Source organism: the organism of the source record quoted next, unplaced genomic scaffold (genome assembly GCF_019419815.1).
Source record: "Pyrus x bretschneideri cultivar Hongxiangsu unplaced genomic scaffold, Pyrus_bretschneideri_v1 Contig19, whole genome shotgun sequence".
In the NCBI taxonomy this organism is placed as follows: domain Eukaryota; kingdom Viridiplantae; phylum Streptophyta; class Magnoliopsida; order Rosales; family Rosaceae; genus Pyrus; species Pyrus x bretschneideri.
This window is the reverse complement of record NW_025999490.1, coordinates 4,979,030-4,997,813: the sequence shown is the minus strand read 5'-3', so window position 1 is coordinate 4,997,813 and position 18,784 is coordinate 4,979,030. Positions and strand designations below refer to the sequence as shown.

At 37.4% G+C, this 18,784-nt stretch overlaps 2 protein-coding genes across 2 annotated transcripts; one reads left to right on the top strand and one right to left on the bottom strand.

The window, feature by feature from the left end:
• Nucleotides 1–19: 19 nt before the first annotated feature.
• On the bottom strand, nt 20–6,067 carry LOC103928986 (wings apart-like protein 2). Its single transcript, XM_048582342.1, is given in 13 exon segments — nt 20–396; nt 486–567; nt 651–748; nt 966–1,113; nt 1,486–1,751; nt 2,128–2,849; nt 2,927–3,020; nt 3,202–3,327; nt 3,948–4,060; nt 4,158–4,244; nt 4,247–4,496; nt 4,690–4,789; nt 5,242–6,067. Coding segments are annotated over 13 exon segments (2,703 nt in total). The 5' UTR covers nt 5,775–6,067; the 3' UTR covers nt 20–312.
• Nucleotides 6,068–10,063: 3,996 nt separating this feature from the next.
• On the top strand, nt 10,064–18,256 carry LOC103928905 (RNA polymerase II C-terminal domain phosphatase-like 1). The gene is made up of 17 exons (XM_009338052.3): nt 10,064–10,765; nt 11,510–11,986; nt 12,175–12,385; nt 12,484–12,641; nt 12,771–12,841; nt 12,949–13,051; nt 13,184–13,267; nt 13,392–13,976; nt 14,090–14,153; nt 14,545–14,675; nt 14,753–14,806; nt 15,454–15,550; nt 16,318–16,553; nt 16,660–16,749; nt 16,876–16,941; nt 17,036–17,103; nt 17,550–18,256. Exons 1-17 carry the CDS (start codon nt 10,487–10,489, stop codon nt 17,656–17,658), a joined length of 2,883 nt encoding a protein of 960 aa, XP_009336327.1. The 5' UTR covers nt 10,064–10,486; the 3' UTR covers nt 17,659–18,256.
• The last annotated feature ends 528 nt before the right edge of the window (nt 18,257–18,784 follow it).

The following is an 18,784-nucleotide window of genomic DNA, read 5'->3' as shown; positions in this document are numbered from 1 at the left end:
CAAGAAGAAGAAATGTTAATTACAAGGAAAGCAAGACATTGCCATTAAGCTATTATTCTTGGTATACAAGTACGGTCTCTGACCAGCTCAAAAATGGTGGGAAAACAAAAAACAAAGATACAAAAGAATAGCGCCAGGGGAGCGAAGGAAAAAAGAAACCTAAACAAATACAGAGCAACCAGGCCTGCAGTCAGCTGCATATGGCGTGCAGCTGAATCCCGACCCGTCGAGAGTCGCAAAGTCGGGTAAACAACAATTTTTTCTAAAAGGAAAGCCAAATCTGTACAGGATTCTCGTCCATCTCCAAAGCTCTCACCGCATCCTACATGATTCGATTACTTCACTCACAGCTTTATGAGTCTCTGGCGATATCATGTTCAGCGTCAAATGAAATGCCTGAGGAAGAAATAAAAGATATATAACTTTCCGCCAGTTAATACCCACGTGCTCTGAAGTAATCACCGTTTAGAAGTTAAGACACGTACCACGAATCTGTCCAACACAGGTACTAGAATAGCCAGGTTGCGGTCTGGGAGACAGTCAGAAATTGCATCACGTATGTTCTTACTGAGCACAGCAAACAAATTTTGCATGAGAATATGCACGACGATAATGCTTGATACACAGGAAAGAGAGAAAACAAGCCAAACCTTTCGGTTGAAAGAAATGCTAGAAGCAGGGCAGAATAAGCTTCTATTATCATTTTCTCTGCTTCCTGTTCCCCTTGTAAGACAGCTGCCTCATCAGTCTGTACCGATACAACAAATCAAAGTTAGAAGACATCAACAAGGATCAGATACAAGATGAATACAATTAACCAGAACAAGACCAATTTATGGAAAATAAATTTTCAATTTCTCGTTTTTGTTCAGCTAGACATCAGAAGGCAGGCCCTTGGGTTTTTTAAGACATCACAACTTAAACAACAAACCGAAATTTCCAGTCAACGAGAACATATCACTCACTGGCAAAACCATTTCTTCTCCACCTCCCTCGCCTGCACCTTGGTTCGCAAGAAAGATAGAACAGATTAGCAGAATTAGATCCTTGCGACTCTCCTCTCCAAACCCTTCCGAACTAGCTACTTGAACACTAGCTGCTGCAAGCCGTGATCTGGATGAAAAGCAAGTTTGATAAATTACAAGCATGAAAATTCTAATGCATGAATGATTTATTAAGAATTAGAAACTAAGACTAGTTAATCTGCAGCACAAGCACTACGGTTCTAATTATATCATCTTTCATTGTCTAAATCTTTTCAAGACACAAGTTGTCTAATGGGAGCAGTCATCCACATAACCCCGCCATTATCTCCACATAGAATGTGGAAGAAATTTTTCCACACTCTCAGCATAACCACTTCATTGGAACCAACTGTGGTAACGTGTTCTCTTGGTTGAACCATAAATTGAGCTCAAATATGATGTCGGTTGTTAAAATGAAAATGCATAAACAGATGGAGAAAATTTGAGAAATCAAGGTAACCTGTTTTGGCCATCTTTCTCCACCAAGTTCACAAGCAGACCCAAAATAGCAACAAGAAAGTCCAGCTCTTGATCAGTAAGATGTCTATTATTCTGATGGTCAAGTTCAATGCTGGAAATATTCTCACTTCTCTCACTGAAGGGAGATGATGATGAGTTGAAACAAGGAAAGTGGTTGGCAATCAAAGAAGACAAGGTTTCCAGTCCTCCATATGCAGCAATTTGCTGACACCCAACAGGATTATCATTTGCTAAGTTCATAAGAACCTGCCAAGAAGACTGTTATGAGTTCACACAGTTCAACTATTTCCTATGCGTTCTAACACAGTGCATGTAGGACGGGATATCAATTAATCAAAAAGGCACTATTCTATTAATGAGTAACCAAAATAATCAAACAGCTAATGAGTCTCAAAGAACTGAATAAATCTTAGTTGAGCGATGATAGTAGACGATAAGAACTGTAAACAGTAACATGAATCTAGAAATAAACCCTCATTTGACCAAGGGACCAAAAAACAACTAGATTGTACACACGGGTAACACCACCAACCCACCCACAATTGCATAGATGTTGACGTGGAGGACCACAAAAGTTTAAAGCAATGTGAAAAAGCTTTAATATAGTGGGGTGCAGGATTACCTTTACAGCAGTAAGAAGGCAGTCAGCTACAAGACTGGAACCTTCTCGCCTAACAGCACCTGAACAGGATGTCTCTTGTGTCTGATGGTTTTCTCCATTACTTGATGCTTCTTGGCTCATAATATGCTGCAACTGACAAATGTCATCAATTTCTCTGTATGCTGCCGCATTTTGTTGTGATAGAGACATATTTGTCTTGCCAGATAACATGTCCCACTTAGAAGGTTTATAATCATCTTCATCAAATGCAAAAGGATCTTGACACTCCCGTGAAAGATCAATTTTGGTGTCTTCGGAAATATAGGATCTCTGACTGAGATCAGCATCCATTCTGGAACCATCGCTAAATGTGAAGGGATCTTGACTATCCTCTGAAAGATCAATTTTGGAGTCTTCAAAGTTGTAGGATCGCTGCCTGAGACCAGCATTCTTCAGGGAAAGATTGCTAAATTTACTGGTTCCACCGCTGACATGTCTTGATGTACCATTGGAAGAACCATTTCTAGAAGAATTGAGTCTTGTGTTCAATGAATAAGTATCAGTCATGGAGGTGCTGGTAGTTTCCGAACTGGATATAGTATATACCGAGCAAGGTGTTGACATTAACTGACTGCTCTGACATCTATTGGAGCTCTTCTCAGAAACATGTTCACTCCCATTAGAAAGACTATAAGACTTTTTGTCATTGGTGGCAGAAGAGGAACTTTTATGTAGACAAATTCCTAGAAAACAATGCGATCAATTATCAGAAAGCCAAAAAGATTAGGAATCAAAAGTTATTCCAAAAACTATAAGTTACCTGACAGAATATTGATGGCACTTATAAATAGTTCTGTAAAAGACAAAGGATTTGCCATGGGATCCAACTTCCTTTTCATTCCTAGCAAATGGCTCTGTTTAGAAAACATGGATGTGGAGATTTATTACACCTTTCAATAATTAACAATAATCAAACATCATAATGCAGTATGAGTTTTACAAACTAGAAAGGAGAAGAAACAGTGTGACAGAGAGAGCAGACCAGCGGACTGAGGAGGGAGGGATAGAGAGGGAGGCTAAACCACATTTAAATACCTGATTCTCTTTACTTAGGAATGTGGCATTTTCCATGATCTTCAAACATTTCAAAAGCAGAACCAGGCTCCGCACCATGTCGTTTTCATTTTCCCAAATAGTATGCGAGCTATCTTTTAGCCAACCCTGCATATTAATTGCTGGTGCTTAGTAAGGCAATTTCACCGATAACAATTGAGTACCATATGGACCCCAGGATTCAAATGAAAAAAGTAAGTATATAAATGAAAAAGTTATATTATGTCTAAGGAATTTTGGTTATCATAACTCAATGTGTATTATGTGCACATAATAAGGAAAGAAAACAAATCAATGACTGAGAAGTGATATTGTTAGTATGCAAAACCACTCATGTTACTCCAAGAAGAAAATCAGGAACTACAACGAACAATAAAGAAGATGACGCTATCCAAAGGCAAATAGATAACTGCCCATTTGTTACTATTAAACTACCCATGTGTAGTCATTGTTGCTCATAAACTGAAGAAATATATAGGTTACAGAACAGAAGAAACTTGTGAATCTAGATACAACTAAGGCTGCACACCATCATTTTGGTTCTTTACCATCACATGCATTATTTTTTCACAGAAATTTATTATTTACATAGTGAACCAAGAATTAATGTTGAAGTAGCATAGTGAAGTAAATATCTCTCATAACCATTTAAAGCATTACGGTCCCTTGGTATTCTTTAACATTTAATGAAACACACAGTGAGATCAAACAAACATACAGGTTCACACCTCCATATTGGAATGGCAACCCATGGTCACCTCAAATACAGCATCAAGACCTCCAAGCTCTCGTAATTTTTCCTTAAAGTTGCCCCCCGACTTCCTTACTGCACCAGTGGTTTCTGAAAGTACAGGCCAAAAGCTTGAGATCCTGACTAAATAATACATAAAAATGTGTATCATAACCAGAAAACCATAAGCTTCAACACAGACTCAGACCTTCAAGAGAGATAGTAGATAAGCAAGCTTTCTCCATAGTCAGCAAAGCTATCCATTTTGGGCATAACTCCGGATTTTCCATTTCTCCTTCATCCACACAACTCGGTTTCAATCCTTGCAACCTACAAGAATTTCTTGAACTTTGGAAAAAATAGCGGCAGAGCTGGAGTCCAATCTTTTTGTCATACACTGTGAGATGTCAGCACCAATACGCAATGCTAGAAGCTTACGTCCAACTTTTGGTACTTTATCTTCTGTGGTGTTTGAGACAATTGGTTTGCAAAATCTAATCAAAAAATTAATACAGTTCGGTGATTCCAGGAGATGATCATCCTGACCCTGCAATATTGAAAGATGACAATCCCCTTAGGTTTATTAGTAAAAAAAAAAAAAAAAAAAAATAATTAATTGTATGTACTCTTGAAGAGTCACAGCAGACATGAGCAGTACACAAGAAAACTTCATGAAAGGTACCTATAGAAATAAAAACTTCAAATTAGAATGATCACTTTTCGAATACTAAATGACTTACATCACTTGTCAAAACATAGAAAATAGTTGCAGCAGCCAGATTGCTGGGTGAATCATCAAAGCTGAGACCCAATATAGCCTCGATTATAGTTTTTGCCATCCTGAAAATAAGGCACTACCGATCAATTTATAACCCAGAAAAAACCACACAACAATTTGGTAGAAAGAAGGAGTAAGCAAATTTGAAATGAAAAATAAGCAATCAAATCAAATTTTCTATAGCGCTATCATGTGACCTCAGATACATCCAACATAGTAAGGCATCCACATACCCGTAAGCAAATTTCGAATCTATACCACGCATCTTTAACAGCACATCTCCAAAACCTCAATTTCAACTCAACATACAATCAAGATTTACTTAAAATACACACACCCACACTCTCCAAATTCACATACCTATCAAAAACTACTTATAATTCAAAAACCCCACATACCCAAAAATCAAATATCCACCAAGAACGAATTAAGACTAACATTTCCAATTATCCACCAAGAAATTCTTTACATCCAAGAACCCATCAAAGAAGTAGTTAAAGTCAGCCTAACCTACCCCTGAGTCCTGAGAAGCCGTCTCTGCTGCGCCGTGCCGCAAATAGACAGCAACGACAGCAAGCTAGCCCTTCTGATCCGAACCGGCTGACCCTTCCGGAGACCATCCAGCGCGAAATTGACCTCGTCCACGTGCTCCATCATCTCCCCAAACTCCTGCGCCTCCATCAAGGTCGACGTCGCAAGAATAGACGGCGTCGGCGGCGGCCTGTAGGAGTTCTTCCCCACCGCCTCCTTCCGAGTCTTAGCTTTCTTGGACCTCCCCGAGACGACGCCGTCCAGCGGAAAGCGCTTCAAGGAGGAGTCCTTGGTGACGTAAGGGTCCGAATTGAAGTGGGCCCACCCGGAAGACGAGTCGTCCTGAGACGAGAAATTGAAAGGGTCGCCGCTGCTTTCTTGAGGCTGCGATAGGGAAAATCCGAAGGGGTCGCTGCTGACGTCGTCGTCGTCGTGAACGGCGTCGTTTAGCTCTGTGTCGGAATACGTTCTGGTAATGCCCCCTCCCTTGCGACGGCCGTACGTTCTCACGATCATCTTGGGTAAACGGCAGCGTTTTGGTTGTGGCTGGGTTCCTTCCTCTGCGTTATCGGTTCGGGACGGGCATGTCTGAATAGAAAAGACAAGGCTTTTCGTTTGGGGGAATCACGATTTGAAACTGAAGGGCGAAATTGGAAAATTCTAGGTCTGGAAGACTGGTACTTCAGGTGAAGAAGAAGGAGGAGAGGTCTGTTGTCCAATTTGAGGAGAGAGAGAAATTGGGTCGAAGAGGAGAGAGAGAGAGAGAGAGATGGGGGTTTTTGGTTCGGGTTTCGATTTGATTTGGTTTGGTTTTGAATTCCTTGGGCTGCCCTTGTTTGTGAAATTCTGTGCCCTTTTTCCTCTCTTTCGCCCAATCACATTCTTCTTGATCATATCGAACTAAGGATACTTTGGTCTTTTAACATACATTAGGGTTAAGATTGAATTATCCTCTTTCTAATTCCTTATTAAGTAGAGAATGAAGGATTTAAACTATTATAAAAATTAGATAATTGAGGAGTTTTAAATTCGAAACGTATTGGTAACTTCAATTTCTTTCTTCACATTTATTTCTCGCCTCTCCGCCTCAGTGTGGCATAGCACTTTGTTTTTAATAGTTATTCAGAAGAATCAATTGACTTCTCCTATGCTCCATAAAAACTGTCTACATGAAATTATACATCTTGATCAGTATGTCCTTAAAACAATGATACAAAGGTTTAATCATGGCTGTCTTTGCTTTAATCATGCCAAGTTTAGTAACTTAAAGTGTCATAGAAAATTAGATAATTGGTCATATTTTGTTAATAACTTGAAAACCAAGTAACTAATCCAAAATACAAGACGTGATAGATAATCAACCAACAAATACTCTCCTAAGCTCCAACCTTTTCAGGACATTACCAAAGTAGTCATGTCATGTCTAGGAAATGAAACGACATCTCCAAATTAAGTTTCTTTTTAGTTGCAGGGCATATTTTTAGAGCCCAAGCCCTTTTCAGCTTCAGATAGGCCTCGGCCCATGTACAATGAAATCAGGCCCGGTCCAAGTGAACCAACTGCTGCATAGTATTTTTGTTTGTTTTTGTTTTTTTATTTTTTATTTTAGTGGGGAATCGTTATGGTTGTTAATTACTATAAGCTTTGGGTAAGGTTGACCAACTTGTTTAACATTTATCATGCTTTCAAGAGAAGTACGATACTTATTAATTTTAACGCAAATTTGTCTAAAAAGGATAGAGTATAAAATAGGCTCGCTAAAATCTTGTCGACATTTTCAATTTGGTCAAATAAAAAAACATGTTGCACCACAACATTTAACATGTCTTGCTTTTATATTCCGAAAGTTGGAGAGATTTTTTAGTACACCTAGAACATTAAGTGTTGTAATACAGCTGGTTGGACACTTAAAAAAAATTATTTCAACTAATTGTATTATGACACTTGATGTATCGAGCCGTATTCTCGACATACTGAAAAATATTTCCAAATGTTTATAAAAATAACGTGTGATGTCATATTCATTGAATTCAATCGTAAATATAAAACCAAATTTGATAAATAGTACTAGTGGAATATGAATGGTATGGATGGATCATCAAATTCAAACATTAATGCCTACATATATATTTGTTTACACATTTGAATGCCATTGGTGCGACATGCCTCGGTCATTTTATAACCACATCAACCAAATGTAATCTATATTATTTTCCTTGTTTACATTCTCAATTTGCGTTAAATATCGAAAGAGCATAATGGAGTGAAATCTTAAAGATTCAGGTTAGGTTGAAACAAATAAATTGTGTTTGTCGTGTGTGTGTTATATTCATTATCTTAACATGTTGTGCCATATCAAACCCGTTATCGGATCATGCAATAAATTGACATGTTTAATGCCAATATTTGGCAAATGATATCTTATTGAGTTAGCCAATAATGACTTGACTTGTTAATGGTTGACTTAAAACCTGTTATTTTCGTGTCGTTTCGTGTAAGGTTAATAGATTCTGCAATAAATTATCATGCCTAAGTTAAAGGATTAAGCGAGACAAACGACATAAAGGCTTAATCGTTAGACTACTTTTGTAGCCTTACTCTATCTCAATTTGCATTGTAGTAGTTATAACCTATTTTGAAAGCTCTTTGTACATACATATGAAATCAAGGTTGTGAGAATTGTAGTTCAACAAATTAATTAAACATATCATTAACAAAAAGTGAGGGATGCCATCTCCTCCGGTAGGTGGGGGGAGAGAGAGAGAGAGGGGGGGGGGGTTGAGATTAGGTGGAACATAATACGTTCGTGTTTGCTTTGATTGCAAAATACCAGCATTTATACTTATTTTTCAACCTAAATTGGTAAATTTCATTGGATATCCATTAGTACGAAAGATTTTTTAGTGTGCCAGGGAACACAATCCTATACAGTAAGTATAATTATAAAATAATTTGAAACTTTAAAAAAAAAATCAATCACTTGTATTATTACATTTAGTGTACCAGACCGTGTTTTGACACACCAAAAAATTCTTATATAAGATGGTCAAAAACCTATAAGCAAGACTCAAAGTACTCAATTCGATGCTTAAAAAAACCACAAGGCCATAAAGGCAAAACCACAGTGTACAAAATCCGTTCAAACAACTAAATTTTTCAAAGTAATAATAAATTTTATTAATAAAACGATACTTACTTGGTATTATGGGTTCGTTATTTGATTACACCAAGATCCGTAACATAAAAATATCATGAAGATCTACCACATCAACGTCGCATTTATTGTCAAACACATCTAAAGGGGCAAGCGAAAGCAAATCTTATATTATTCGACCCGTCAATATTATTTGACTCGCTAAAGTGAGTTTCATACTTTTTTTCATAAAGATTAATCTTTTTTAGATACACAAAATTAATTTCATTACTGAAACACCTTTTTGTACAAATACCCGACACATTTTCCTTGGAGAATGTATCAAGATCAATTTCTTATCCTCTAAAGTTCGAACTCTTAAATCATCACGGAGTGGTCAAGTGATTAGGCCGAATTCTAAGTCTGTATTTCACACAGTTGATCTTGAGTTCGATTTCTAATACTGGTAAATCACGCGATGTTGCTAGTTGAGATTAAAATGTCTTTGTGAGCCTTTTCGACCCTAAAATTAAAAACAGTTTTCGTGGCTTTGCCACCAACTGGTCCATTTTTTAAAGGAAAAAAAAACTTTTTATTTTTTATTTTTAACAAATGATATTATTTATATTAAAAGGGAGGGGGTGAGCTTAGTTTCATAATTGACTAACAATAATGTGATTCAAATTCACCGTTAGCGAGAATTGAACATAAGACATTTCACTTACAAATGCATATAAATACTCCTAAATCGTAATACCAAGTAACAAAGAAAAAAAAAACTCTTAGAAAAGTCTAAATTCTTTGATTTGCAATAAGTTAACACATTGAATAATGAGCATTTATTTGCCACAAATTTGTAACTCCATGAAACGTTATGCATGTACACGCATATAGAAAATGGTTGTAATAAAAAAGCAAACGTTATATCGAAATGAAAGTTTGGCAGACACAACGACACGAGGGCAAATGTGTAATATTACAGGCGAGAAGTCAAATTTTCGGAATCTCAAAAACCACAGCCGTACATAATGTCAACCAACCTCTATCTGCCACGTGTTATGATCCAAAATCTAACCTGTCAACCCGTCACCCATAAAATTTCCATATTGCTTATCTTCCCCAGCTTTATTAACTCACGCTTCACCTGAGCCCCCGCTTTTCGAACACCGTCACGTTTACCTCAACATTGTGTAACAGTACAAGGGTATGAGATAATTTATGACATGTTTACTTAAACGAGTATCAGCGTTATTTTGATCTATGACTAATGCACGGATATAACATAATTATTTTTTATTCTCGTTTTTATGCGTTTATTAACTAATGCTGACTATATTACGTAGTTGTCAGATCTATATTAAGTATCTAAAACTAAAAAAAAATTAAATTTAAATCAATCACAAGAATAATGACTTGTTCATTCTCGTTTTCAGTTTCTGGCTTTCTTGTTCCATGAATATTTTCCTTCAACGTAAGCGACGTGTTAATAATTATACGATAAAAACTTTCATTTGAATGGAATTTGAATCTCTGGTTCTGTGAATTACAGAAGAATTTTGAAAATTTATAAAAATAGCATGAAAGAAGTATAAATTAGGAAAATGGCCCAAGAGTCGAGGTGTCGTTTTATTATATTTAATTTTGTTTTATAATATTATTATCTGACATATGAATTGCACTGCTAATTTGACCTTTCGCTATCTGGATCTAGGGTTTCTCCTCGCGACGGCTCCCTCGTTCTTCTCCATCGTCACCATACCCTAGCTTTTAGCACCAGAATTCAGAACAAAAATCCGATTCCATTTCGTAAACGCTGCATCATCAATCAAGGATCTAAGATCTTCACTCGAAAATAAAACCCTAATTTTTTTTTTCTTTTTTTTTCTACGAATTTCAGCGATTTAAAACCAAATTTGGGATTTATTTTTTTGGGAGATGACGACGATGTTGAAAGAAATCAACGAAATTGATGTTTTTATTGAATGAAACTTTGATGAGAGATCAAAGGAGGGAATAAAATTTCTGAGTTTTTTTTTTTTCCTCTTCTTGGATGGTGTTTGGGCATTGAGAAAATTGGTGTTTGGCAAGTGAGAAAATGTATAAGTCCGTGTATAAAGGCGAAGATTTACTTGGGGAAGTAGAGATATATCCAACAGTGAACGAGAACAACAAGAATGTTCTGGATGAGTTGAAGGAAATCAGAATAAGCTATTTTTCTCAACCAAGTGAAAGATGTCCACCAGTGGCAGTGCTTCATACCATAAACTCCTCCAATGGAGTTTGCTTCAAATTGATGGAGTCAAAGACGTCGCCGTTGTCGTCTCCGGACACGCCGCTCTTTCTTTTGCACTCCTCCATGACTCAGGAGAACAAGGTATCGCAGCACAACCATTGAATTAAACTCCCACCTCCAAGAAAATAACAAAATTGCAGGAAAAAAACAGAAAAAAATTGAAAACCCATATTCTAATTTAACCCCTTTTAACTTTATAATGTTGTTACAGAGGACTCTGAACAATTTCACATGGACCAATTTTGAATTTCACTATAAAGTTTGAAACTTTGGATGAACCCAGTAAAATTTTTGCCCCAAATTGCATGAGCTGTATGAACTTTTAACTGTTTTGAACTGAAACTGTGGACTTAATTTCATAGAATTGTAAGATGAACTTCGTTCCTCAACTTACTGAGTTTAGTACAATGACAGAACGCTTTGATGTTGAGAATATACCTTATGGTTTTATTTTGTGATGGCTTGTTTCTGATCTTACTGTATATTTGCTTGCGGGATGCTGTTACATGTAGAGATGATGATTGTGTGAATTATTCATTCACGAGTATTGGATGATTTTGTTTTTGTTGTGTTCTAATTGGATGTGAGTGTTTAAGGAAGAACTCTAGAATTCTGCAGTACCAAGTTTTCAGTTTTGTTATATGTTGGAATGCAGCCTAGAGTCCTTTATAAAATGGAAACATGCAGTTACCTAATTCTTATCATGTTTTGAACTTTATTTGTTAATGTTGATTGAAAAGTAAGTTTTGTTTCTGCCTATGTTATCTGGAATGAATGGTAGTTTGTGCAAACCTTGAGAATGATTCCCATCATGCTTTTCTTCAGACTGCAGTAATGCCACTAGGAGGGGAGGAGCTTCATTTGGTTGCCATGCAATCGAGGAATGGTGGTAAACAGTGCCCATGTTTCTGGGGATTCTATGTTGCATCAGGACTATACAATTCTTGCCTTGTCATGCTGAATCTTAGATGTCTGGGCATTGTATTTGATCTCGATGAAACACTCATTGTTGCAAATACCATGCGCTCTTTTGAGGATCGAATTGAGGCCCTACAGAGGAAGATAAGCACTGAGGTGGACCCGCAACGTATTTCTGGTATGTTTGCAGAGATCAAGCGGTATCAAGATGACAAGTTTATTTTGAAGCAATATGCTGAAAATGATCAAGTTGTTGATAATGGGAGAGTTGTCAAAACTCAATCTGAGGTTGTTCCAGCCTTATCTGACAATCATCAACCTATTATTCGGCCTCTTATACGATTACACGAGAAAAATATTATACTTACTCGCATTAATCCGCAGGTATGTAATTACCTTGTTTATTATCGTCGTCATCGTTTATTTATCCTCATTTGGTTATTTTGGTCAACATTTGCTTGATCCGGTTGTGTGGATGGTTTTGTTGTTTTCGCAATATCTGTCCTTTGTTTGTAGTAAGTTTCCATACTCATCATTATAAGGTCCTAAGTAACATAGGATTTCTATCTTAGATTCGTGATACAAGTGTTCTCGTGAGGTTGAGACCTGCATGGGAGGATCTTCGGAGCTACCTGACTGCAAGAGGGCGCAAGCGGTTTGAGGTTTATGTTTGCACAATGGCTGAAAGGGATTATGCATTGGAAATGTGGAGGCTTCTGGATCCTGATTCAAACTTGATAAACTCAAATAAATTACTTGATCGTATTGTCTGTGTGAAGTCTGGTAATTGTTATATTTCATTTATAAATTTTGTTTTGCAATTTCACTGGAAATCAAATGCATTTCTCCATTTAATTAATGGATTTCATATATTATGATAGGTTCAAGAAAGTCATTGTTCAATGTATTCCAAGAAAGCTTATGCCATCCTAAGATGGCATTGGTAATTGATGATCGATTGAAAGTGTGGGATGACAGAGATCAACCTCGGGTGCATGTTGTTCCTGCCTTTGCCCCGTATTATGCTCCTCAAGCTGAAGTAAAAGTCTTTGCTTTGTTTTATATGGATATTAACTTTTTAAACTGATCTGTTGTCAAAAATGCACATTTTGCATATTTATTTATTTTCCTCTTTAGCTTGAACTCATCGTACCTCCTAATATTACAGGGAAATAACACTGTCCCTGTCCTGTGTGTTGCAAGAAATGTTGCTTGCAATGTCAGAGGTGGATTTTTTAAGTAAGGAATTAATGTCTCTAAACTGTTTTCGTGTAAAGCCATGCTCTGTTTATGAGCAAAGTAATGGCGTTCTGTTGGCATGACATCACCTTTTGGTGTGATAACAGAGAATTTGATGACAGTCTTCTACAAAAGATACCTGAAATTTTTTATGAAGATGATATTAAAGATGTCCCTTCACCTGATGTGAGCAATCATCTAGTTTCAGAGGTTAGTTGGAACAATTGTATGATATTCTTTTTTTTTTTTTTTTTTTTTTTAATGAAATTTCTCCTGAAAAATCTCCTCCACACCACGGTTGTCACAATATGACAATTCCACTAATAGATTTTGGTTGTTCAGGATGATACTTCTGCTGTAAATGGAAACAGAGACCCGCTCGCTTTTGATGGCATGGCAGATGCTGAGGTTGAAAGAAGACTGAAGGTATATAAAGATTCAGTATTTCCATTGACATGTGAACTTTCCACTTTGGATGAACGTTTTTGTGCATCTGCATATGCGAATTTGTTAAAGTTAATTTATTGGTTGACCTATTTCTGGCATGTAGGAAGCAACCTCAGCTGCTTTAACGGCCTCTTTAGTAGTCACTAACATAGATCCAAGGCTTGCTTCTCTTCAGTACTCAATTGCTCCTTCCTCTAGCACAACTTCACTGCCATCAAGTCAGCAATCAGCAATGACTTTTCCTAATATACAGTTCCCTCAGGCAGCTTCAGTGGTTAAACCGTTGGGTCATCTTGGTGCTGCAGAACCAAGCTTGCATAGTTCTCCTGCTAGAGAGGAGGGAGAGGTACCTGAATCAGAGTTAGACCCTGATACAAGGCGGAGGCTACTGATTTTGCAGCATGGCCAAGATACAAGAGAACCACCACCGAGTGAGCCCCCATTTGCTGCCAGACCTCCAGTACAAGCCTCTGTTCCACGGGTGCAACCGCATCCAGGCTGGTTTCCAGTGGAGGAAGAAATGAGCCCTCGGCAACTGAGCCGGATGGTACCCAAAGAACTTCCATTAGATCCAGATCCAATGCAGATTGAGAAGCATCGACCTCATCATTCAGCTTTTTTCTCTAAGGTTGATAACTCTATTCCATCTGATAGGATTCTTCAAGACAATCAAAGATTTCCGAAAGAGGTATTTACACTTTGTTGATCTGGCTTTAATCCTATTTTGTTATGCTGAGTGGTGGATGTTGCATGTGACTGGATTGTAGACAAGACTAGTCCTAAAAGATTATTGTTTTCCAGGCATTTCATAGAGATGATCGGCTGAGATTCAACCATGCATCGGCTGGCTATCATTCAGTGTCAGGTGAGCTATGACATGCACAATTGAGTACTACAATGATTTTCATGGTTTATTTTATTTATTTTGGTACAAATTCATTGATAGATGCTGCTTTCAAGGCTTGAACATTTTCCAAAAGTACTTTTACCATCAGCAGTGTACTATCATAATTTGCCTAGAGTTTCACATGTTTGAGACTATACCATGGCAATGATTATTCTTTTTTGGAAGGTTATTAATCGAGTATTATTTACGCAATCGGGTTATCTTATCTTCTTTTTGAATTTTTTATCCAAGTGGAATTTAATGGTTCTTGTCTTTCTTAAAATGTGTAACTAACAGTTGTTTTATTTATATGTAATTATTGTATATTATCATGAGAGTGGTGTAATATAACGGGGACATGAATTTGAAGGTGAGGAGATTCCCTTGAGTCGATCCTCTTCCATGAATAGAGATGTGGACTTTGAATCTGGACGAGCTATATCAAATGCAGAGACTCCTGCTGGAGCCTTACAGGAAATCGCAATGAAGTGTGGAGCCAAGGTATTTTGAGCTGTTTGTGTTGCAGTAGAAAACTTACTCTTCATTTTTTGCATATATCAAAACCTCGCGTTCCACAGGTGGAGTTTAGGCCAGCTTTGGTTGCTAGCACGGAACTCCAGTTTTATGTTGAGGTACTTTCAATCTTTGGCTTACTACCTTATAATTCCACATTAGTTTCTGGGGTATCACGTTTTGAACTTATCTAACCATAGTTTAATGTTTTCTTGGTGAGAGTTTGGGATGTGTAAATAACTTAACTTGTCTTTGGAAAAATTAAACCATTCAGTAATAAGTCGTATCGTTTGTGACATTTGATGTGCATTTCAATTTTTGATATTTTAGGGACTTTATGTCCACAAGTTGATAACTTTGGTTTCGGGTGAAGAGGGAGCTAAGACAGGAAATTGCATTCCGTTTGTATTCTATTTCATATTAAAATGATGGTTTGCTTTTATAGATCACATCTTAGTATCTTACTAAGTTTTGTTGATATTTTTAATTTTTTAAAGCAGATTAGTAAATTTGTGTGCTCCCTATTCCATAGCAATACGGTACACTTTAAAGGAGCATATCTAATTGATGGTAATGGGTGTAATTAGTGTTGGTAATCAGTTGTAAATGGCCTCAATAATTTGAATCAATGAATTTCATATGCCATGTAGGTCAAACTGTACCATGTAGCTTATCCCAGAAATTGTTTTTATTACTTTCTGATGTTGCATATTCCTTTGTTGGGGATGCCACACGTTAATTAGTTTATCCATTTTGCCTTTTGTAGGCTTGGTTTGCAGGAGAGAAAATTGGTGAAGGAAGTGGTAAAACAAGAAGGGAAGCTCATTTCCAGGCTGCCGAGGGTTCTCTAAAAAACTTAGCCAGTAAGATTTCTTATTGCTGTATTTATTGCCACTAGCTTGGGCGATCTGTCGTTCTCAATATTATTTTCGTGCCTGTTCAAGTGGTTCTTGTACCGGTAAATTTATGCTCGACAAACTGATTTGATACGAGAGCAGTGATGGAACAAATTGACAACTAATTGATACGTGTGAAGCCCACCTCAAGGCTAATATTCCATTTGCTTCTTTTCTTCCAAAAATTAAATGATGGCAAAATATTCTAGGCAGCGTTGTCCTTGACTGTTAAGCCACAAACACTACAATCTCTTAACTTTCGATGGAAAAGGATATTGTGGAATTAAGTCAATATATGACATATTTTTAAGATCCATCTTCTGCTTAATATTTTAAACTCTCGAGTCACTGATACAATCATACTGGAGCTGATCTTAGATGATTATTCTGCTGAACGAAGTGCTTTTGTAGCAAAAGCCATGGATGGAGGATTGAGGGGTTATTTTAAACTTTGTCAGCTTTCCATCAGGGGTTAAAGATGCCAGTCAATCAATTTTGAAAGTTTTTAGCTGAACAATTAACTGTTGGAACAATACGAAACTACTGACCGAGGACCTACTGCGCTAAAACAAAGTCAACTTGCTTATGAAATTATTGCACAAAACAGGATCTGTACTAGGGAATATTGGGTTGGCTTGGTTCTGTCCATGGATGGGAAAATATTCTTGAGGTATCTCTCTAGTTTCCTTTTTTTTTTGGTGTGTGTGTGACAATCCTGGACAACATTTTTGCAGATATATACCTTTCCCGCGTCAAGCTTGATTCTGTGCCTGTTAATGGGGAAATGAGCAAGTTTTCTAATGTTAACAACAATGGTTTTGTGGGTAATGCGAATTCTTTTGGGATCCAGTCATTTCCCAAAGAGGAGTCCCTGTCATCTTCAACTTCATCGGAGCCTTCTAGGCCACTAGACCCTAGGCTTGAAGGCTTCCAAAAATCTATGAATTCAGTCTCTGCCCTCAAAGAACTTGTAAGATTCAATACATGATAGTTTGCAAGTCTCTATCTTTTTCTCTTATTTCCAGGTGCTGAATGATGTTATGATTATTGACGTTCCATAATTTTTACTATTTCAGTGTATGATGGAGGGCCTTGGTGGTGTAGTTTTTCAACCGCGACCTCCACCTTCAGCTAATTCAGTTGAGAAAGATGAAGTGCATGTACAGGTTTGTATTTGCCATGATTACATGCTTCATTATTCTGAATCACATTTGAGTTTTGTCTTGAAGCATGTTTCTTCTCTTTCTGCCCCCTTCCTTTCTTTATAATTCTCTATTGTTATTATGTTACAGGTTGAAATTGATGGAGAGGTCTTGGGAAAGGGGATTGGGTTGACGTGGGATGAGGCTAAGATGCAGGTAATTTTTCTACTGGTCCAATTCGGAGTACCCTTCATTGTGCCTAGTCTTTTTGAAATGTAACATCTGTCCATCTAAACAATCTTTTCCTTAGGCCGCTGAAAAGGCGCTCGGAAGTCTAAGATCAACTTTATTTGCTCAGAAACGTCAGGTTTCTCCAAGGTGTGTGAATTCATCAGCTGCAAGTGTGTAATTATGTTTGCCAATTTTTTAATGAAGTTTGAACTTTGGTTGGATCAAGCAGCCCCGAAAGTGAGCCAATAATTCAGTTGGCTCTATTTCGCAGCTCTTGGTGCACATGACATGAAAGCTCTTGCAGCTTAGTTTTACAGCTCCGACCAACAAACTAAAACTTATGAGGATAATTGAAAATTATACGTCGCTTTAAATTTTAGCAAAACTTTCTTGCTTTCTGTATTGACTTCTTGCAGAATATCGAAAAAATATGTAGGTTGAGACCTTTTCCTTTTTTTTCTCTTTGTAAATGTTGTTAGTTGCTAGTCAATATCTTCTTTCTCTCTCTCTCTCTCTCTCTCTCTCTCCCTCTCTCTCCATATATATATATATTGTGTATTCTTCCCTTCTAATTTGGTGTTTCTGGTAAAAAGGTCTTTCCAAGGGATGCCAAATAAACGAATGAAGCAGGAGTTTCCACAAGTTCTGCAACGGATGCCCTCTTCTGCTAGATATCCGAAAAATGCTCCACCAGTTCCCTGAAAATCATACCACCATTTCATCCCCTTTTGGTTTAGCTACTGACATAACGTCTTCCGTACATATTATAGAGAAGGGCGAGGACCATGGAGCCGTAGCTGCTTAATTGTGGACAAGATTGAGCTTACAGCTTCGTTACAGATTCTTCTGAAAGAACGGGGAGGTGCTTGTCAGGTGACTAGAGTCCTAACATTCTTGTGGTTTTCAGTCGTTGTAACGATTTCCCCCCACAACCGAATATGCTTATAAGCCTCCTTGAACGTTTTCGGAAGGCAATGCCTTGTAACTCCTCTTTTGTGTGGTTGATGCATTTCTTCCAAGACTTTCGAAAGGGCCTATCTAGGTAGGATTAACAGTGTATTGATGTCTAGTTACCGGAAGTAAACTGGACACGGAGGCTTCGAGGGAGAGTTGCGGCTATGTAGTCCCGGCACGCTCTGCATTGACGGTTATTTCAGTCTGACTGCCAGTTTTCTTTCGGTGTCCATCTCTGGCAAAGATTGGGAGTACAAGAAAATGTCAGTCTTCTGGGATATGTTACTTTGAGGTGCAACTGCTTACTGATGTAAATTGAGCTTAATGTAATATGGTTTTCGCTTACCGTCGACGGATTGGAAATTTTGTTACCAGTTTTGCGTTTGTTGATAATTTTTTTGAAGAAACAATATTATCTATACTGAGGGGGTGAGGGAGTAGGCTAAGCTTCACAATGCGGTTCAAATTCACTTTTGACAAGAATCAAACCTAAGACCTCTTACTTACAAGTGAAGAGAAATACTTAGATCGTGATATTAAGGGTTGGGTTGTAGATGCTCTGACGAATCTGGTAGCATCCTTACATAAGAGCAGTGTGTGGTGCGAGCATAAAATGCTCTCGTCAGGTGAGGTGAGAGTGAGAAAGAGAGGAATATACACATACGACATGAAAGTTCATAATTAATAAAAAGTTTTTTAGACAAAATAGTTTTTGACATTCTTGATATTGGAAATCGATAAAAGTAGTCTCTGAGTTTGTCTACTGTAAATTATTTTGATCATTTTATGAAAAATCTGTTAATATTCTCGTTAAGTGAAAGGGTTGGTTTGACAAGTATAATCTTAAAAAAGTGGTCAGATGGTCGTTTTATGT

Excerpts from the sequence above, each read along its gene's own strand:
- LOC103928905 (XM_009338052.3), top strand. The coding sequence starts at position 10,487 with ATGTATAAGTCCGTGTATAAAGGCGAAGATTTACTTGGGGAAGTAGAG. Across the intron at positions 14,154-14,544 it reads TGGCTATCATTCAGTGTCAG|GTGAGGAGATTCCCTTGAGT; the intron begins GTGAGCTATGAC and ends ATGAATTTGAAG. Across the intron at positions 14,807-15,453 it reads AACTCCAGTTTTATGTTGAG|GCTTGGTTTGCAGGAGAGAA; the intron begins GTACTTTCAATC and ends TGCCTTTTGTAG.